Below are 21,887 nucleotides of genomic sequence, written 5' to 3'. Positions count from 1 at the left end.
CACCCGGAAGATGCAACCGCCTCTGACTTCTCATCTTCCTCAAGGAAACATCATCCTCTCCACTGGTTTTTGTCTCCATTTTACTGATGAGGACACTGAAGTCCAGGGATGGAGGATGGCCTGTCCTGGCCACAGAGCCGGACCCCAAACCCCTCTGTGTTGCCCACTCGCAGGCACTGTCCCCAGGGACACCTGTGCGGGACAGAGTCTGAGGGAAGGGGAGGATACTTGCGGGGGTGGGGCGCTCTGGGCCATGAGAATTGGGGTGAAAGGGCCAGAAAGGGAAGGCATCAGGGAGACTGTGTGTTGTAGCAACAAGGGCAGGCTCTGTTCCAGGGGCTGCAGGAGGGCAGCGAGCGAGACCAGCACGGTCCCTGCTCCTGGAAGCTCCGTTCATACCTGACCATGAACATGGGCCGGAGGATGAGGCCCGGCCGAGCGCGGACCCGGCACGCGCCAGGGCCCTGAGCTGAAGCAGACTGCGAGCAAGCCGGCGCATGCAGAGCGCGGCCAGCCGGGCGGGCGGCCGCAGGGAACGCAGTGGAGGTCCGCAGGCCGGGAGGGCTTGCTTCCAGCACGGGCAGTGGGGGCCGTGTGGGGCTCTCGGCCGCCCCACCCTCAGCTCCCCCGATCCGTGTCCTGCGTCCGCCACGGTCCAGCACCGCCGGCTGCTCTCAAACTCTGCTTCCCGACGGCTCACGAGTGGGTTCTACGGGGCTGGAAACCGAACGCCCCGCGTCTGCCCTGGGCGCAGCCGGGAGCAGCCGCGAAGGGAACGAGGCGTGAGCGGCCGCCAGGGTGCGCGCTGCTGGTCCGCTTTCAGCGCAGCCGAGTCGGCTGTGCAATCCACGCACGGCAGGCGGGCCAAACCGTACGAAAGGCGTTCAGAGAAGAGCCGCTGTCCCCGACCAGCCACCCTCCCCAGCGCCCTTCCCGGAGGCCAGTCCCAGGATATGCTGAGCAGAGAAGCACGTGCATTTTTTTTTTCTTTTTGCGGTACGCGGGCCTCTCACTGCTGTGGCCTCTCCCGTTGCGGAGCACAGGCTCCGGACGCGCAGGCTCAGCGGCCATGGCTCACGGGCCCAGCCGCTCTGCGGCACGTGGGATCCTCCCGGACCGGGGCACGAACCCCTGTCCCCTGCATCGGCAGGCGGAGTCTCAACCACTGCGCCACCAGGGAAGCCCGCACGTGCATTTTCCGCACGTGCATTTTTAAAACACAAAACGGACTGTCACGCACACTCATGGCTTCACAGTCTCTCCAGGCTTGTTCCAGCGGGGCCGGTGGGGATGTTCCCTGACCCATCAGTCAGCTCCGCCGTGCGGGCCGTCATCCCTGCCAGGCCCTGCTCCTGGGCGTGCCCTCTGAGGCCACCCCTGCAGCGGGTGCCCTGGGGGAGCAGGAAGTCTGGGCAGGTGGGGGTGGGGGATTAGGTCAAGGGTATTTGCATTTTTAAAGTTGGATTAGTGGCAAGGACTCCTTGGTGCTTGACGGGAGACCCAGAGGCAGAGCCGGTTAACCGACGCCAAACCCCGCGCACTGGAAGGCCTGCTGCACTCCTCGTGGGGGGGGGTAGGGAGTGAGGGGTGGGAACCATTGCCTCCCCCCTGCCAGGGGTGCTCCCCGCCCTGCTTGGGTAACTGCCGGTCCAGCGCCCAGTTCTTCGGATCGTCTTCTCTGGCTCACCCCCAGCCAGCCTCAGGCCATGCTCCTTCCTCAGGACCTCTTCAACCGCCTGGAAATGGCCCTTTAACTGTCCCGGTCCTGGCTGGACTTTTTCCCATGCCTCTGGCCACGTTTTGCAAAAGCAAATGTTTCTCATACAGCATTGGGCAAGTTGCCACTGTTGGAAGGCCACGGAAATCCAGGGGCTTGGACAGCTAGGGCCCCAGAAGTCAGAGGTGGTCTGTGGTCTGGGCACTGGGGCGTGGGGATCTGGGGTGCAGGCCGCCCCCTTCAGTGCAATGGCTGTCTAACATGTGCCTTCATCAGTCCCTGCTGGGCGGCAGTAGGTTAGCAAACAGTCTCAAGCCTCACCCCCAGAAAGGCTGATTCGGGGCCTGGGAATCTGCATTTTCAGGAGACACCCAGCTGGTTCTGAAATCCACAGTTCTGTCACCACTACTCAGAGTCACCGCTGTGTGCCGGGTGCCGCCTAGGCATTTGGGCCACAGCTGCAAACACACAGGCAAAGATTTCTGCCCTCGGGAGCTTGCCTTATGCCAGAGGAAAATGAAACATTGGAAACGCTCAGGCAGCAAAGGAGAGGGCAGGTCAGAAGGGAGACAGGCTGTGGAGAAATGAGAGGTGGGGGTCAAGGGTCTGCTGGGGGCCCGGCTGCAGGCGTGTGCTGCAGTTTGTAACCCGCAATGGGAGCAGGCCCCGTTGAGAAGGTGATGGCAGCCTTGAAGTCAAGGAAGCAGGCAGTGCCAAGGTCCTGAGGCCGGCGGCCTGGAGAAGCTGAGAAGTCAGGGAGGCCCATGCGGCCACAGCGGCAGCCCGGGGAGAGCCACGGGAGGGCAGGAGTGGGAAGGGAGGAGCCAGACCAGGTGGAGACTCTTAGGTCTGAGGCAAAGCAGCACCGCAGGTGAATCTATAACAGACCCCTCAGCGGGCCGGGAGCACGGGCAGGGCCAGGTGCCTTCCAAGTGCTGGCCCAGTATTAACTCATCTAATGCTCTCACAGCCTGGTCCCCTCGTGGTCCTTGTGTGGAGGAGACCGAGGCACAGAGAGGTGCAGTGACTCTCCCCAGGACACACAGCTCGAAGGCAGCTGAATCCTGATCTGATCCTTCAGGTCGTCTGAAGCCAGAGCCCAGGCCCTTGACAAGCCACACTTTTCAGGCAGAAAAGTCACAATCCCCGCCCTGAGGGAAGACGTTCGTAAAGAAACCAGAACACTGGGCCCTCATCAGAGAGGTGGGCCAGCATGGGTTGGAGTGTCTGGCAGGGAGCAGTCCGGGGTGGGAGCAGCTCGCAGGCAGCTGGGCTGGAGATGGGGCCATGGGTGCAGGGAGCACAGCACTGGCCATGGACGGATGCCCTGGAGGAGGTGGGCCTGCAGCCAGGGCCTCTGGGGGCTGGTGACCACTGGGAAGGCAGAGCGATGCCAGGACCACCAGGCCTGGCTCAGAGCCTCCCCAGCCATGTGGCCTTCACATGCTTTCACCTTTCTGGGCCTCAGTCTCCTCATCTGTGAAACAGAGAAGAAAACGCTGGCTCCCTGAGAGGAGCCTCTGGGCCAACGGGCTGGATCTCCGCGGAGAGCTGCAAATCTGAGCAGTTCCGGGCCTTTGGCAGAGAGGGACCTGCTCAGCGGGTTGTGAAGTCGCTTGTCTTATCCTTCCCCCAGAAGGTTTCTATCACTCTGAGGCTGTGTTTTGAGGGTAAATTTGAAGCTCTTGTCTCTGAAAGTAATTTCTAATTCCCAGGAAGCTTTTAGGGTTGCAGTGTTTTATCTTGAAATACATAAAAAAGCCCCGCGTGTGAGTTTTCACCTTCGTTTTAACGGGCGCACTGGGGGTGTTTTCCAACCCACGCAGTCCCCTTTCTTCCTGACTTTTTTCTTCCAGGCTCACTCTCACCAGACACACCCAGTGCCCTCCCTGTCCTGCTCCCCCTGGGGGGGTCCCCTCTGCCTGGGGAGGTTGCCTGCCACCCTTACCTCCTCAGGCCTCTGCCTCAAAGACAACTTCCGCTGGCTGACCAGTGTTCAAAGAACCACCCCCGTCCCCCGCCGCCCTCCCAGCGCCCGCCAGGCTTGCCTTGGACCCACTGCCCCTTCTCCTGGCCAGCGGCCCACTGGGCTGTTAGGCGCTGTCTCTCTCTCCACGAGAAGGTCAGCTCTTTGAGGGGAGGGGCTTTCGCTTCTTCTGTTCTTTGCTGCGTTCCCAGCATGCCTGGTGGGGGGTGACAATTCAGTAACTCTTTCTTGAACGACTGAAGGAATAATCTCACCCTGCTCAGGCTGGGGCCCACCCCCGGGAGGCAGTCCAAAGCCCCTTCTTCAGTGCCAGCACCAGCACCCGCTCAGACCTATGGCCGGGTCAGGAAAGGGCCCGTCTGGGCCTGGGCTTCCTGCGTCCCCTGCCCGGTTCTGGGCTGCTTCACACCCTCCCCGGGTGACCTCGCCTTCCTGCTTCATCTGGGGCCCTGGTGACTTGGAGCGACTCATGGCTGCAGCACAGCGAGGGCCAGCACAGGCCTCACAGGGCTTTGCTCTCCAGCTTCCCATCACCCCAGGTCACCAGCCCAATCTGGCAGAATGCGCCCAGAGAAGCAGACCCACCGCTGGTCCTCCATCCTTCGGGAAGGCTGCCCGCCGCCTCGTCCAAGTATGCTGCTGTGAACAGGAACAAACGTCAGGCGCTGGGAACACGTGGGATGCTCACCTTCTGTTACAGTATTTTAATTTTTTTTTTTTTTTTTTTTTTTTTTTTTTTGCGGTACGCGGGCCTCTCCCGTCGCGGAGCACAGGCTCCAGACATGCAGGCTCAGCGGCCATGGCTCACGGGCCCAGCCGCTCCGCGGCATGTGGGATCTTCCCGGACCGGGGCGCGAACCCGTGTCCCCTGCATCGGCAGGTGGACTCTCAACCACTGCGCCACCAGGGAAGCCCTGTTACAGTATTTTAAAATTTATTTAAATTGATTGACTAGATCATGTTCTCAGGCAGAGGGCTCACCATCATGTCCTCAAGTCTGCTGAGCCAGGAGCTGCCATGAAGAGGGGTGTTCCAGTCACACAGGCTACATAACAAATACCCCACAACTGGCTGGCTCAAAACAATGACAGCGGGGGCTTCCCTGGTGGCGCAGTGGTTAAGAATCCACCTGCTGGGGCTTCCCTGGTGGTGCAGTGGTTGGGAGTCTGCCTGCTAATGCAGGGGACACGGGTTCGAGCCCTGGTCTGGGAGGATCCCACATGCCGCGGAGCAGCTGAGCCCGTGAGCCACAGCTACTGAGCCTGCGCGTCTGGAGCCTGTGCTCCGCAACAAGAGAGGCCGCGATAGTGAGAGGCCCGCGCACCGCAATGAAGAGCAGCCCCTGCTTGCCACAACTAGAGAAAGCCCTCACACAGAAACGAAGACCCAACACAGCAAAAATAAATAAATTAATTAATAAACTCCTACCCCCAACATCTAAAATAAATAAATAAGCTGGATGTTTAAGTCAATATTAAAAAAAAAAAAAAAAAAAAGAATCCACCTGCCAAGGCAGGGGACACGGGTTTGAGCCCTGGTCCGGGAAGATCCCACGTACTGCGGAGCAGCCGAGCCTGTGCACCACAACTACTGAGCCTGCGCTTTAGAGCCTACGAGCTACAACTACTGAAGCCCGCGCACCTAGAGTCCGTGCTCTGCAACAAGAGAAGCCACCAAAATCAGAAGCCCGTGCACCACAACGGAGAGTAGCCCCCGCTCGCCGCAACTAGAGAAAGCCCACGCTCAACAACGAAGACCCAATGCAGCCAAAAGTAAATAAATAAATAAATTTAAAAAAAACCAAAAACAAGAAAAAACAATGACAATGGTTATTTTGTCCTTAAATCTTCAATCTAAGTAGGCTCGGTGGACAGTACACTTCTGCTCCACTTGGCATCAGCTGGGTGATTTGAAGTCTGGAACCTGAAATTATCTGAAAGATTGGCCACTCGAGTCTGGGATTGAGGCTAATTCTTGGCTGACGCCTTAGCTGGGGTTACCAGCCAGGACAACCACACGTGGCCTCTCCACGTGGCCAGGGCTTCCTCACAACAAGGAAGCTGATTTACAGGGCTGAGAGTCCAGGAGCCAGAGTCCGGAGGAAGCCCTATCATCTTTCATGACCTAGCCTGGAAAGTCACACCACCTGACATCTGCCGCCTTCTGTTCGTCAGGGCTGTCCGAGGACCTGCTGAGGCGCTAGGGTGTCCTGCTAAAGAGTAGCAAGGTTACGGATGAGCGTTCGGGACTGGACATACTGCTCTATTTTTGGAAGATAGTATCTGTCAAAAGGGGCTGCAAAATGCGTTCAACATCCCAGGAGAAAAATTACTCCTACTTAGAATTCTGTACCCAGCCAAACTCTCAAGCAGGTGACTGTCTGGAAATGTAAGATCTCTAAAGTTTTCCTCCCATGACTCTCTCAGGAAGCCACTAGAAGAATGCTCCACCAAAACAAGAAGGTAAACCCAGGGAGCCGGAGACACTTTCTTGCAAGGAAGAAGGAAGGGACGTCCTAATGTGACAACCAACCAGGAGGCTAACAAATCAGTCAGTCAAGGTAAGAGCAGCAGGGTGGGCGGTCCCAGGAGGGATCTATGCAAGAAAACACACACACCTGGGCTTCCCTGGTGGCGCAGTGGTTGAGAGTCCGCCTGCTGATGCAGGGGACACGGGTTCGTGCCCCGGGCTGGGAGGATCCCACATGCCGCGGAGCGGCTGGGCCCGTGAGCCATGGCCGCTGAGCCTGTGCGTCCAGAGCCTGTGCTCCGCAACGGGAGGGGCCGCCATAGTGAGAGGCCCGCGTACTGCAAAAAACAAAAACAAACAAAAAATACCCCACACACCTAAGGCACTGATGGAACTGCCTGTGTGTCTGTCCATTAAGAAGTGATATTTAGAGCTGTTGTAATGATGAGTAATCATGACATATAGAATCAAACAGATGATAAAGGAACCAACTGAATAAAATGGGGCCTGGACACAGGGTATGTACAGATACTTCATATACGGCCACGATCAAAGTGCAGATAGAGGAAAGGATAGACCTTAGTATATGGTACCGCAGTAATCCGCTAGCCAAACAGGGGAAAAGTGAAAGTGAGTCTCTGACTCACACTATACACAAAAGTAGTTTCCAGGTGGATTAAAGACAAAAATGTGGCAAGCAAATCTATAAAGCCTTTAGAAAATGAAGATATTTGTGACACGTATATCGGACCAGGGATGAGTGTCTATAGTACCTAAGGACTCCTGCAAATTGACAGGGAAAAGACAGCAACTCCACAGGAAAATAAGCAACGACTTCCAGAGACGCTGCACAGAACAGGGAGGCCGAGCGCCAAGAAGCACAGGGAAAGGGGTTTCACCCACCACCCTCGTCCCCGGGGACATGCAAACTAAGAGCACACTGAGATGGGACTCCCATCAGATGACAAAAATGTCAATTCAGAGTGTTGGCAAGGCAGCAGATCACAGGGAACTTAGAATCCCTGCTGGTGGAGTGTAAACTGGCACCACCACTGTGGGAAAGTCTAGTGTTAGCCAGTAAAGCAGAATGAACACCCTTCTTCAGACCAAGCAGCTCCACCCATATCTGTGCCTCAGGTGGCATGTACAAGATTGGTCTCTGGAGCATTGTTTGTACAAGAAAAAACTGCACAGAATCCAAATGCGATCGGCAGGGACTTCCCTGGCGGTCCAGTGGTTAAGCTTCCGCGCTTCCACTGCGGGGGGCATAGGTTCGATCCCTGGTCGGGGAACTAAGATCCCTCATGCCCCGAGGCGTGGCCCAAACAACAACAAAACATTAACGTCATCTGCGGTAAAATAGATCAGTAAATTGTGGTGTGTTCATATGATGAAATGCGGCTACGTGGCAATGGACATGGGTGAGCCACAGGCACGTGGACATACCCCCTCCCAGTGCTGAAGAGGAAAGCTCATCCTCCAAGAATAAGGACAAATGCTTCCATTTCCACAAAGTTCACCCACCATGTGCCAGGGAAGACTCAACAGACTCTCTCAGAAGACAAAGGTGGATGACAAAACTACAAAGCCAGGGGGAGCATAGCCCAAAAGTCAGAATGGGGCCACCGGGGATTTCTAAGGAACTGGCAACAGTCTGGCTCCTAACCTGGGTATTTGTTCCTTTTTAAAATTGTTATTCTTTGAATTGTACATATATTTTATACAGTCTTCTGTATAATTTATATATTTCATAATTCAAAAAGTGGACAAATAAGGAAGGTGGTGGAAAATGGAGGATTTAATTTCAGGGAGAACAGTCAAAAACGTAACGTCTCACAAGGGAACCACACTGATATAGGCATACATCGGAAAAGACGGACTCCCAAACCCTGAATCAACTGTGGGGAGTCAACTGACACGTATCTAAAACTGATAAATTGAGAAATCAAAGCTTAAACAGATTATTTAGGAATATGGAGAAATAAACGAGAGGAAGCAGCCAGAAGAATTTGAGAAGTGGGCAAGGAAGTGCTGATTTTTATTATATGGTATAAAGAAATATTTGTTGAACACTTAATAAACAGTTGTTGGAGAGATTGCAGATAGGTCCTTGAGAAATGCATATTAAAATGATATTTGAGATTTTTCTTCCCATCAGATTGGCAAAAATGAGAAAGACTGGTAACACTCAGTGTAGGTAAATGTTGAAGAAGCTAACACTTTTCAGCGACACTGGTGGAAGTGAAATTGGCACAGGCAAAAAAAGAACAGAACAAAACAACAGAATACAACCAAAAGGCAACTCGGCAGCACCGATCTGGATTTGAAGTGAGCCCAGCACTCCTTACACATTTCCGTACGGGGACAGCACTTGCTGATAACAGAGGGGAAACCCGGAGGGGGTGCACGGATCTCCGGTGGGCCAGCCTTTCCACACAAACGCGAGTGGCCACCACGTGCCAGGCCAGGCACCTCGAATCGGGCAAGCTCTCCACAGGCTGCCTGGCGACAGCTTCGTCTGAAAAGCAAGTTCCGCGAAAGTGGGGCTGGGAGGATCCCACTCCCCAAAGGATGGACTCCCCCTGCAAAGCCGAGGGTTCTGGAGAGGTGGGAGTGCGTCAGACCCCTGACCATCCACGCCTGACCCGCTTCATTGGTGTCACTGGGATTTTTACACTCATAACATATTTGTGCATTTCTTGTCTGTTTATTCAGTGGTTTAAAATGTCTGGTTTAAAATGTCTGTGAGTCCAGGGTTGGGTTTGGAGTTGGTCACATCCGGGTTGGGTTAGGTTTCACTGCTGTTGGTTTAACGGGTGCTCTGACTAGAGTCAGTAGATGGGGGTTTGGGGTTAGAAATGAGGTTTTCACTAAAAGGCCCAGCAGAGTTGGGGTAAAAACGCCTCGGGTTAGTGTTTGGGGAGGGCGGGGTTAAAAACGTGAGCCTGAAACAGGATTCCGAATAAATGAAGTTTCGGATGGCGCCCAGACTGCACATTTCCCAGCAAGCTTTAAACTGGCGGGGGAGGGTGTTCTCACGTTGATGTCCCCCGCACCCCCTCCGGCATCTGCCTGCGGCTGTCTGCAGCAATCCAGGAGGGTGCCTGGGGTCCCCAGCGGGACGCGGTGCCCGGAGGCGGCCGTGTCCTCGTCCGCGGGCGCGCAGGACGCCGAGCGGGATCCCCGCCCCACGCCCGCCGCCAGCCCGAGCGCAGAGCCGCGGGACGCGCGCTCGCCCGCCGACAAGGTCTCCGTTTGCGCCTGACGCACGCTCTCGGGGCAGCTTGTTTACCAGCCTGAGTCACCCGGGAACCTTTCACCGCTGCCTAGCACAAAAGGTTCTTCTCCTGTAAGTCCCCTTGGGCAGAAAGGGCATTCACCAGGGCCCGGGACTCAAACTGGTGCAGGGCGACACCCCGCGGTGGATTCGGACAGCGCGGCCCCGCCGCTCCGCCCGTTTCCTGCTTTGCCCACCTGGGCTCTACCCACACCTACGTGCATCGGCCTCCTTTCTTTGAAGCAAATCGGATCGTGCTTTGCCTTCTTTGTGTCCCTGGGGAGTGATGAAAGACCCCAATCACGGCAGGAAGAACGTTCCAACCCTCCGTGATCCGGCGGGCAGCTGCCTACCTTCTCCTGGGGCCCCCGCCGGCCTCTGCTCTCCGGCCACCGCCTTTACCACCACACTCTCTGCACCCCAGCCTCAGAGGGTTACTGCTGCTGCCTGAGCTCCACAGTCTTCCCTGCTCCTCCAGTGCCCTATGTGGACCCCCTGCATCCTTTAACCAGCTTCCAGTGAAGTCACCCCGGGATGCCTCCCCTGATGATTCAAGCCAACTGATCTTGCTCCGGGCTCCAAGACTTTCCTTACAGCTCACTTAACACTGTTTCTCTTGTACTGTAGCCAAATGTGGATGCCAAAAGTCACCCCGCTTTCTCCCCAGATGCCAGTCAAATTATCTGTCCATCTGAGCTGTCAGGAAAGCAGTCTGATGACAGCGACATAAAAAGCACGCCAGGCCAGGGCACTACAAGGGCCCGTGAGGGCACTGGGGTGGGGAGGGGGCCCTCAGGGGAGGTGGGATACTGCTTCAGACTCCCTTCCAGGACCTGGCAGCTTCCCCTGGTCCGGCAGACGGGAGTACTGGAGACCACAGATGGCCTGGAGCTTAATGGCAGGTTAAGTGGAAGCAGCACACGTGGGCCTTACGGCCCACGAACACCCCGGCTCACCGTGGGGTAGACTTTCTCCACACCCTGCAACCTCTGAGACTGAAGGAGGAAGAAAAGGAAATCCAGATGCAAGAGGCCTGGGTAGTCAGGCGTGTGACCGCCATGGTGCCCATCCAGTCCCGAGTGGGAGTCACCGAGAATCCTCCTGTGTTTCTGCTGGCTGCATGGCTACTCTTCCTGCTTCCACTGTCAGCCTACAGACACCCAAGGGGTATCAACGGATGAGTCCCATGTGGTCCACATCTGTTTACTGCAGGAACTGTGCCACACCTGGGAGAGGGGTTCTGAGGTCCACTTGAGTCACGTGGGCCCACATGTCAGGCCCCCCGAGGCCGACAAGCACAGGTGGGGCTGGGGAGGGACACTGCCTGGCTGAGCAACCCACAGAGTCCATCTCCAGCCGCAGGCCCCACGACCTGGCCCTCCCCAGCTGCCTGAGCACCATCTCTCGCCAGGAAGGTGGGAAGAGGCTTGGGTGGCATTAATGGGCTGGGTTGTGGAGTCATACTGCCTGGGTTTGAATCCCAGTTCTGCCTCTTATGGGCTGTGGTCTTGGGCAAACAGCTTCAAGTCTCGGACCCTCAGCTTCCTCATGGAGATCTCGGCCACTCTGCTGGGATGCCCTGTAGACCTCTGCAGTCAGACACACCCCTCAGACCACACTATGAAACAGGCAGACTAGCAGTTTTGAGGCCCAACTGGGTGCTGGTTCTGTGCTAACACACAACATCCCTTCCAGGTCATTGTTATTGTTCCCACTTTTTAGGTGGAGAATCTGAGACCCAGAGCACTAAAGTAGCCTGCCCAAGGTCACATAGCCAGTGAGGGTCAGAGCTAGGATTTGGACCCAGCCTGGACTGATGCCACAGTCTGTCCCTTTGGCCAGCAAGGTCTCCTGCCCCTGTCAAATAGGTGTGACTCAGAAAACAGAAGCCCTCGGGGGTTTCATAGAGAGGGAATTTAATACAGGGAATTTGTTACACACATGATGGAAGTAACTAGATACCAAAATGGGAATGAATGGTGAGGGAGGGGACAGATGCTCTGGCTCCACCACGTCTCCCGCCCCCCAGCCTCTCCCCCGCTGGACCCACCCAGGATCCAGAGGAGGCAGGGCTAGGACGTGTTGGCGGATGGACCCGGAGGATGGAGGCCGTGACTGCACAGAGAAGCAAAACGCTCTGTTCCAGTGATGCCTTCTAGAAGGCCAGCCCTGAACTGAGTCTTGAGAAATGTAGTGTTAGCAAGCAGGACCCTATAGGGCCTTCCGGGGACAACACCCCCCTCCCCATGTCCTCCACCTGCCTCGTGTCTGTAGAAAAACTTTACCCAAAGAATATATTTAATCAGAGAAATGAGAAAATGCAGAAAGAAAGGAAAACAGTCAAGCAAGACAAAACAATGACGGTTTAGCCATTAAACAAAGTCAAGGACCTTTAGTTCCTCCTCAAGGGCTATAGATACTATTCTGAGCCATGTTCCTTGAGCTGTTTTGCAGATACTCAAGCCCCCACCAGGTGGGAGAAATTAACTGTCTGCTGCCCACAAGCACGTAGGCCCCAGACCAGCTGGAACCAGAAGGTTGATGATGCCGACTCCCAGTTACCTCACCACCGGCCAATCAGAAGGATGTCCACGAGCTGACCACGCCCCCCCCAGCCCTCTCCTCAGCACGCAGCCCCTTCCTCTTTTCCCTATAGAATCTCTGAGCAAAACCTGGGGAGTGGGGAGCTCGTTCTTTGGGACATGAGTCCGCTGTCTCCCCAGGATTGCCGGCTTCCTCAATAAGGCCATCTTTCCTTTTACGCTAACACTTGTCTCTCAGTGTTGCATTCTTTTTTTTTTTTTTTTTTTTGCGGTAGGCGGGCCTCTCACTGTTGTGGCCTCTCCCGTTGCAGAGCACAGGCTCTGGATGCGCAGGCTCAGCGGCCATGGCTCACGGGCCTAGCCGCTCCGCAGCACGTGGGATCCTCCTGGACCGGGGCACGAACCCCTGTCCCCTGCATCGGCAGGCGGACTCTCAACCACTGCGCCACCAGGGAAGCCCTGTCAGTATTGGATTCTTGAGCCACAAGCAGCTGAACCTGAGTTTGGTAACAGTAGGAGTTTGACAGAAGAATAAAGGTCATTCCAAAGAAAGGGGTGAAGAGAAGCACAGGCACAAAGTCGGTTTTGCAGGAGTGACCTGAGACCTGGCGCCATGGAAACATACCAGCTCCTGTCCTCAGGCTGGACCACCTGTACCTCTGACACCCCTCCTGGGCTGGGGGCCCCCATCTTAGGAGTCCCCACTTCCCACCTTAGAAGCTCTCTCTCCCGCCTCTCTTGCAGTCAGGATGGAGGTGGGACCCTTAGGCTCCTGCCTATGAGACATGAAGTGTGGGCAGGTGACCCAGGTTCTGAGGATCAGAATCACACATCAGGACCCCCAGCACAGCCAAGGGGTCTCCCCCAGGACACACCTGCAGCCGGCTTTGGGCTCTCTCCTGGTCACACCATCTCTCAGCCTGGCTCCCACCCCCTGCAGATTCGGGGAGCCCCCCTGCCCTTTTCCCCTTTAACTGGCTACTGTTGATTTCTGTTTCTGTTCCCAAGAGTTCTGACTGCCACACCTTCTTCAAGGAGAAAAGTAAGCTCACGTGTTGTTAACAAGGGATTGGATTTTCTCCTTCCGTGTTGCCTGTTTTCCAGATTCCTAAAGTCTCCTTAGAACAGGTGTTGCTTGAGATGAACCCTCTCAGAACCCTGTGTTCTCCTATCTCAGTTGCTGGTTAACAGAGCCTGTTGTGGCTTCTAGACCCCAAACTCAGTGCCCAGCTCTCTCTTCCGTGGCTCTGACAGCTCGGAGGGAGGCCGGGCTGCAGAGTCAGGCAGCGGCTGGATCAGTAGGACTGTGAGAGTCCTGGGGTGGGGGGGAGACACCTGTCTGCTCAGGGCACCCGACATCAGCTGCTGTAACATATACTCCCCCATACATACACGCGTGTGCACACACACACACAAATCCCATGTGTGGCTTAACACGATAGAACTTCCTGCCTGCCTTGTACGAAGAACACTGTGGTTCCTGTTGGGTTCCACCCCTCCAGGGGTGATTCAGGGATTCTCGCTCCTTCCACCCGCGGGTTTTCCCTCTCCCACTCGTGGAACTGGTCTCCCCACCCACTAATCCTGCCTTGGGCAGACCCAGGAGCTGCTGGGGCACTACAGTACTGGCCTGCCTGCAGACTGTCCAGAGGACCCCAGAGGGCCCTACATGCCCTCTTCCATCTATAAATCCCCGAGATGCGTGGGCAGAAATGGTGGCCACGGTCAAATCTCAAGGAGGGGCCTCCTGCTGTTTTGGGGGGGAAAGGGGGCCCTCAGCGGGGAAGGCAGAGGACAGACCAGGGTGCCCGTGGCCACAACAGGTGGTGAATCTGGGCGATTTAACCGGGATCCCTCCCTCTTTTTACTGACAGATTTGTCACTCTGCCTTTATTTTATGTCTCATGCACCCTCTGGAGCTGTGGTTCTCCAACCTGAGTGAGCACCGCAATCACCTCCTAGAGGGCTTGTTACAGCCCAGATCTCCGGGCCCCGCAGCCCCCATAGCTTCTGCTTCCACCAGGCAGAACATCTGCTTTACTAACGAGTTCCCAGTATGTGTCATGCTGCCGCCCGGTACCACACTTTTAAGAGCCGCCCCTCTGGAAAGTGAGGTCCACTCCGCCCGAAGGACCAGGTATATTTTTGTACCACGAGCAACCTGGTGCCCAGTGAAAAAATGTATCAGAGAATGAAGGAAAATGAGCAGAAGGGGGGCGGAATGGTGAAGACCGAGAAAGGAAAGACACCTGGGCCGGGCGCTGCCGCTGAGCTGCGCAGCCCCGCTGCGGCTCGTGGGCAGCAGGGCCCCCGCAGCCTTTGTGACGTCACAGCCCCGCCTGCCGGGAGAATGGTTGCCATGGCGACGTAAACCGAAGGCCCGGGCTGGGGAGCCGAGTCCAGTGCGCAGAGGCTTCGGAGCGAGAGCGGTCGTGCGGAGCCCGTGAGTGTGCGCTGGACCCGGGCTGGGGGCGCTCGGGGTCGGGGCGGAGTGTGTGCGGGGCGGGGCCGTGCGGGGTCGGGGGCGGACACCTCGGGCGCCCTTCCAAGCCCCCGTTGCGACGCTCTGCCCCCTTCCTTGCCCGTACTTTACTGGCCTTATTACATACCCCTTGCCTCTCAGCCCGGGCACCCTTGCCGTAGGCCCGACGGCCCAGACGGGGGTGTGGGGGGGCCCCGTCCTGCCCGAGTACACGGTTCCTTTCGTGGAGGCTGCAGCCGGAATGCGGCTGGAAGGGTGCAAGTTTTGGAGTCGAGGAATCTTGGGCTGGAGTCCCAGCCTGGACCGGTCCTGGCTGTGTGACTCCGCACAGCTTGCTGCTTTGCCTCCGCCTCTGCAAAATGCAAAGTCGTTCAGTACGTAGTTAAGAAGCGCCATGGCGGGACCAGACGCTTGAGAAGCCACGAATCAGTGCCTCACCCCGTCCTCATGGAGCTTACGTTCTAGGGGCAGATAGGCAGGCAATCCACCGACTGTCAAAGTGATAAATCGAGTATTGGTAATTGGTCAAATGGGAGTGGATGGGGTGTTGAGAAGATGCTTCTCCGGAGGGGTGACGCTTGAGCTCAGGTCTGGGTGTGGGGGAGGCCTGATCTGGGAACAGAAAAAGACTAGGTAGGGCGGCTGGAACCGAGCCCAGGAGGGGAGCGAGGTCGGACGGAACGCCAGGAGCAGCAGCAGGTGTGGGCCTCGTAGCGCGCCCTGGGCGAGCGCAGCTGTTCTCAGCCACCCCGCGCCTGGGGCGGGGGCTGGGGGCGGGCCCAGCTGGCTCAGGCCGCGGTCTCTCTCCCCAGGTTGGAATCTGCTTTAGCCAATGGCAAGCTTCTCGGTGAGCGCTTCCTCCTTGCCCCGGATGTCCAAGGTCCTGCCTCCTATGGTCTCCGAGGGCCTAAGTTTCAACAGTAAGTTCTGGGCTGGGGTGGGCTCTCTCAGCGTCAAAGGCAGCCTTGGGGACCTGGACAGTGAGGTCTAGATGTAATCAAGGGCCACAGTGATTCTAAATGAGGCCGTGAACCAGAAATCACAGGTTTGCCAGGTTCCCTAGAAACTGCATGTTTTATTTCCTAGGGCCACTGTAACCAAGCCCCACCCCAGGCCGGGCGCTTAAATAACAGAAGTGTGTCTTTTCACAGTTCTGGGGCCCAGAAGTCCACAGTCAAGGTGTCGTGGGCAGGGCTGGTTCCTTTCTGCGGCCGTGAGGGGGGGACTCTGTCCTATGCTCTCTCCCAGCTTCTGGGGGTTTGCTGGCGATCTTTGGGGTTCTTGGGCTTGTAGAAGCATCAGCTCGGTGTGTACCTTCATCTTCACTTGGCGTTCTACGTGTGTGTGTTCCAAATTTCCCCTTTTTCTTGAGGACAGGAGTCATATGGTATTAGGCAAGCACAGTAGCCCAGCATGACCTCGTCTTAATTACATCTGCAGCCACCCTGATTCTGAACAGGCTCACATTCTGAGGTCCTGGGAGTTAGGATTTCAGGTATTCAAAAGCATTCATTTTGGGGGGGGACACAATGCACCCCAAAACAGGCTTGAGGAAGGTGCCACCGTGGAGGTGGGGCTCTCAGCTTTCCGCAGACCGGCCCCTGTGTGAAGCCCCTCCCCCTCTGGAGGCACACGTGCGCGGCCAGGTGCTCCAGCTGAGTGGCACGTGAGAGGCCGCTGGGGCTGAGGGGCCGGGAGGGGCAACACGTCCATTGTCTGCGCGCTGTGCGTTTCTTCAGCTTTTGGTTTAATCTTGCTGTGGTTTGGATTCAAAAGTGTGTCGATAGCCCCCCTTGTGAAAAGCCCTACCTGCCTCCCAACGTGGCGGCTGCCATGTCTCTGTCTCCCTACACGCGTGCCACCCGCCACGCTCACGCCTTGTGCACGTACAAGCAAATGCACACAGAGACGGCCTGTCCTTTCTCACACAAACGGCCACACAGCAGCGATGCTCCCTGGGCCTTGCTTCCCGTTAACCCAGAGGTTGTGGAGACTGTTCCTTATCACAACGTCGAGCTCCCTTGCACCTTTAGTGCTTGCAGCAAATAGCGACCCCACGCGTGCAGGTAGCATAATTCTTTAACCAGTTCGCTCTTGGTGGGCTGCTGTCAGCAGCGGTCGCGCTTGTACACCGTGTGCTCGGCCTCTCTCACTTTCTCTGCTCCCTAGTGAATTGAAAAACGAACGCTGAAATGGGGTTACCAAAAAAAGAAAGAAAAAAAAAGATAGCTTTACAATGTGTACAGGTAACAAATCAACTCTAAATGCACACCCCCAAAACGGTGCAACACAGGGGCGCTCTCACAAGACAGTTGAAAGCTTTATAAACTGTGCTGATTGACTCTATGGTACCAGGGGCTGGTTAGATGGCGGGCACCCTGTGACCCTCAAGATTCTGTGATCGTACCCGTGGAGGTGACAAGCAAACGGGAGGCGTCCCTGAGCTGGGTGGCCTGGTCTGGGTTGAGGGTCTGTGCATTAGGGAGGAAACCAGGCCAGGCCGGCACGGCCAAGCCGACAGACCCAGGGCCTCGGCAGGCCGGGCTGGGCAGGGGTGCTGAGCAAGGCGGGTGAGGGAAGTCGACCGGGGTGAGGGTGTGTCGACTGGGGCTCAAGCCAGAAGACTGCCTGAGCCTGGCATCCTGGGTTTGGCCACAGGAGCTGGCGACCACAATGGGGGCCAGGAACAGTCTGAGCCCTCTGGGGGGGAGGGGCTTGGGGACACTGAGCTCTGAGTCTGGGGCAGGTGCAGATGGGGCGTCTGGACCCCAGCCGCAGCCAGAGGCCGTGGGCAGGGGCACAGGTGTCAGACACACCCGTTTGCTCGGGTCGCCTCTGTCAGCCTCAGCTGCCCCATCTGTGCAGGAGGAACAGCCTGTCTTCCCGAGGGCTGCCATGGGGCAGGAGGGCTGGGCACATGTGTAGCTCTGCCAACAGTAGGTGCATCCATGTTGCTTGTGCCGTGTCTGCACCGTTGCTGTTAGCACACCCACCGCCCGTCCTCCAGGGGCTGGGCTGCGTCTGCATGCGTGGGGCCAGAGTTGGACGAGATGCTGCAGGCTGCAGGACGAGGGGTGGCCGGGGGTGTGGGCAAGAACTTAGCTGGGATGGAACACGGCAGGAATGGGCTCTGGGTTTGTTCCTCATTCACACGTGCTTAGTAAGTGCCAGCTGTGTGTGGGCATGGGTCCTAGGCCCTGGGGACTCAGGTGAGTAGTGCTAATGGGGTTGCCCGTCCTGGGACTTAGGTTGGGGCGAGGGACGCAGACGCTGGGAATCAGGCGATCGTTCTATATCTGCAGCGGCCGAGGGGGTGGGGAGGCCTCTGGGAGGAAGTGACATTCGACATCTGTGGGTCGGTGTCCTGAAAGATGAACGTGTGGAAGGGTGTCCTAGGCAGTGGGCGAGGCCAGCGGAGGCCCTGACGTGGGAATGAGCATGAGGGCTGGCGGAAGGGACAGCGGCCAGCGTGGACCAGCGTGTAGGGCCTTGTGGGCGTAGGGGGACCGCTGGGCTCCATGGGGATGACAGCGAGGGTTTGAGCAGGACACGGCCCAGTGTCTGGGTTTTACGACTCTGTGGCTGGGGTGCCGTTCCGTCCCCCTTGGGCAGGGGGCCACTGGCCACGGCTCCCTCGAGACCCTGGGCAAGGTGTGACCCTGGCACAGAGAGCAGAGGATGCCTGTGGGACCTTGGCCTGGCAGAGCGGCCGGCAATGCCAGAGTGGGCCCCAGGCTCCCCAGTCGCGGCTGGCGGGGGCAGGGCTGCAGGACCCCAGTGCAGAGCCCCTTCCGGGAGCCCTGGCCTGCAGCTGGTCCCCACATCCCTGGGGCTCTCGCGGGGGCGGGGCCTGTGGTCTGTCCCTTGAGTGGCCGAGTGTATTTCCCGTGTGGGTGGGGGGAGGGAGCAGCTGGGAGGGGTCCTCCCTGCCGAGGCCTGGCTGTCGGGCCTGTAGGCTCCACCGGCGCGCGTGCACGTGTCTTCCCCCGCCGCTGCTGACCCTGGGCGTGGGGGCCGGGTTCAGTCGTTGACTTTGGCGGTTTAGGAGCCCTGGTTTTAAGTGACCCAACCTTCATCTGGGAAGCTGCAAGATCGGGCCGGGCGTGAGCACAGCTGCCCTGTGCCGGGCTGGGGTGCAGAGGTCGAGGACACGGAGGCGTTGCCTGCTTTCGGAGAGTTTGGGGGGACAGTGATAGGCACCTCTCCTCTCTGTGCTCGTCCCGTTCGCGCCCCTGGCCGCCTGTGCTGCTGGGACAGACCGGCACGGTCCCCTGCCCAGAAGGCCCTCCCCCGGGGCTCCGTCCCCCCTCACTCCCTCCAGGAGGTTATTCAGCGCGAGGCCCCTCGGTGAGCCCCGCGTGCAGGTCAGGCGTGGGGCGGCCGCACCTTCCCCACCCTCCTCCTCGCTTTGCCCTGCCTTATGCCCTCCTTAGCACACATCCCGACCTGCCTGGCCTTTCCTTACTCACCTTGTGTATCTCTCCATGAGGGCAGGGGCTGCTCTGTACCTCTTCTGCTGCTGCGTCTCCAGAACCTGGCACCTAAAAAGCCTTCAGTAAAATTCTGTTAGGCTGCAAGCTTTCCCCAGAGACCAGGAGCTTTCATCACTGCCTTTCAAAACCGTGCTGAGGTTCACCAGGGCGTTTAGACAAGGAAGGGACGTAAAAGGCCTTCAGATGGGGGCGGAAGAGGGGAAAGTCTCTGTTCACAGATGAAATGATCCTGTATGTAGAGAATCCACAAGACTCCCCAAGAAAGCTATTTGTGCTAATAGATGAATTTAGCAACATTGCAGGGTACAAGATCAACCCTCAAAAATTAGTGTTTCTATACACCAGCAGTGCCCCATCCAACATGGAAAGTAACGGGCAGATCCATCCACACTGGCATCTAAAAGAACAAAATATCTGTGAATGGGGTGACGTCGTGGGAGGTGACCCAGCAGGAAGACCTGGGAGTCACTCTCTCCATGCAAACGAGTATTGAGCAGGCAGGAACTGTCAGAACCCCAGACAGGAGCTCCACAGTTTCCAGGAGGGAACTAAACGAAGAGGCTGGGAGGTTCTGGTGAACTTTGGTATTTGGTGAAGGGGCTACCAGTCCCCAGTCTCCAGTCCCGGAGCAGTGGGGAGGGTGGCCTGAGTCCCCGCCGTGGCTTGTGGGTGCCAGGGTGGGCAGCAAGGACCTTGTCGTCCCAGATTGCGGCTGTGTGTTTGCTGAGGGGCCACGCAGAGGCCGGTCATTATTTCAACCCCACAAGCTGCCATCACTTCCCTGCCGTGTCTGTCGGGGGATTTAGAAACGGGGCCCCTCCCCCGGCTTTGGGAGCCAGACACTTAAGGAAAGCTTTGATGAGAGGTTAATATCCAAAATACACAGAGAGTCCTAAAACTCAACAACGACTAAAAACAAACAACCCAGTTAAAAAGTGGGCAAAGAACTTTATAGACATTTCTCCACAGAAGAGGTACAGGTGGCCAGCAAGCCCACAACAAGCAGCGCCACGTCATCAGCAGGGGCTCCCCGCTCCCTTCCTCTTGGGCTGTGGGCGTGGCTGCTTTGGCTGCCCCCACGCCCCACTGAGCCCAGGCTGGCAGGGCAGCTGGTGGCCGGGGTAGAGCTGCCTGCAGGGGAAGGGTGGGCCTCCCAGGAACTAAAGGCTTGTGACTCTCCTGTACCCGAGGGCTGTGAGGGAACACTCACACCCCTCCACGTTCTGTTTCGTTTGTGCCGGTTCCTCAACTGCTTCCCCTGGGTACCAGGACGGCTCTGGGCCGAACCAGCCTCGTGAGGTTGGGATTCAGGGGTGGAAGGCAGAAGGAAGCAGCAGTTGACTCGGGTGCTTTCAGAGAGGAAGACAGGAGCTGGGAGGGAAGCAAATTCACACTGTCGGGTGTGGGGGGAGTCAGGGAGCCCCTCTGTGCAAAGGCCCTGGGGCAGGAACCATTTGTCCTGTGTGAGGGGCCCAGGGAGGCTGGGTGGCTGAAGTGCGGGGGGCAGGGGACAAGGCAGAGCGGCTCAGTGAGCACCCCCCGGGGCTCGATCTGGGCAGCCACCCTCCACGTGCACATCCATTTAACCGTCCACATCCACGCTCTGTGCCCATGGAATGACACACCCGCATGCACCACACCTCTTTCTACTGAGGGCTAATTCCATTTCCACTGTTCGCTTTTCCCTCCGGCGCGGCAGTCGACACCTGTGCGTGATTCCCACGTGTCTCTGGGATAAACTAGAAGGGGGGTGGCGGGTCAGCGGGCCAGGCACAGGACCCAGGCTGGCCGCTCGGAACAGCACCCAGAAAGCAGAGCTCAGGGCGGCGCTGGGGGTGGCGGGAGGACGCCTGGAATGCAGCCCTCATTCTCTGGTTCTGCCAGAGGGGAGAGTGGAGCTGGGGGCCGCCAGGCAGCACCTGCCTATCTCGAGGGTCTCGCCCTGGTCCCTGTGGAGCCCCAGCCCAAGGATGGGGAGGGCCTGACCCCATTCACAGCCCCATCGGGAAGCGCAGATCCACGCCTTTCTCTCGTGGCACCGGGGCCACGGGCGTTTCCAGAGGGCAGCGCTGCCCAGGGCGTCGGGGCCGGCAGACGTCGGGCCTGTGACGTCCCCGCTCGGCCTTGGGTGACCCCCAACTCTCGCGTCTCGTCTCCTCGGTTCCTGAGGAGCAGCACGGGTCTCCCGAGCTCTGTGGGGACTGGACGTGGCGACCGGTCTGGGGCTGAGCCCGGGGAGGCGCCGGGCGGTGTGAGCTGCCATCGTCACAGGGGAGAGAGGGCAGCCGGACCCCGGGAAGAAGCCGGGCGGAGGCAGGACGTGGGAAGGACGGGCGTGTGGGCGCGGGCCCCGGTGGCGGCAAAGGCAGGTTGAGGACGAGCACGGAGCGCCCACAGCGGGCTGGGCCTCGGGGGTCAAGCAAGCCTCGGGGGGCAGCGGAGGCTGGTGAGGGGAGGAGGAGGGGGCGCGGGGGCACGTCTGGGGGAAGCTTGGGGCACCGCTTTTGCTGAGCTGCAGGCGCCTGCAGGACCTTCCGGGGTTGCCTGGCAGCAGAGGAGCTTTGGGGGATTCAGTGCTGATGTGGGAGCGTCATCCCGACAGACCGGCGGGTCCCTCTCCCCCTCCTCGTCCCCTTGGCTCCAGCAGTCCCTTTGCTGCCTGCCCTCCGCTGATGCTGTGGTGCCAGCGGACAAGGGAGCAGCGGGCAGGGGGTCTCCGTGTCTTCTGCTGCAGCTGTCAGAAGCCCTGGGAGGCTCGCAGCCAAAGGGCTGGCTGGGTGGGCATCAAAGGCTTAGAGCCCGTGGCCTCCATGAAAAATGGTCCCGCTCTGCCCTTAGGAGCAAAGGGAGGGGTGCCAAAGGGGACGCACAAGACGTCTCTGTGCGCCAGGCACGTGTGCTGGGAATTTTTGTGGCCAT

At 58.0% G+C, this 21,887-nt stretch overlaps 1 protein-coding gene across 2 annotated transcripts in view; it reads left to right on the top strand.

The window, feature by feature from the left end:
* Positions 1–14,380: 14,380 nt before the first annotated feature.
* Positions 14,381–21,887, top strand: part of CFAP100 (cilia and flagella associated protein 100) — a 33,209-nt gene continuing 25,702 nt past the window's right edge. Inside the window, exons 1-2 of one of the 2 annotated variants that reach the window (XM_081245545.1) lie at positions 14,381–14,436; positions 15,288–15,395. In XM_081245545.1, the coding sequence (XP_081101671.1) occupies positions 15,308–15,395 (88 nt within the window). In that variant the 5' untranslated portion in view covers positions 14,381–14,436; positions 15,288–15,307. Of the gene's footprint in view, positions 14,437–15,287; positions 15,396–21,887 lie in introns of those variants that run through there. The other variant, XM_081245546.1, reaches the window with a different exon arrangement.

This window comes from Mesoplodon bidens (genome assembly GCF_964165515.1).
Source record: "Mesoplodon bidens genome assembly, chromosome: 10".
NCBI classification, from domain to species: Eukaryota; Metazoa; Chordata; class Mammalia; order Artiodactyla; family Ziphiidae; genus Mesoplodon; species Mesoplodon bidens.
Note: the sequence above shows the minus strand (reverse complement) of the source record. Positions and strands in the feature narration are given on the sequence as shown.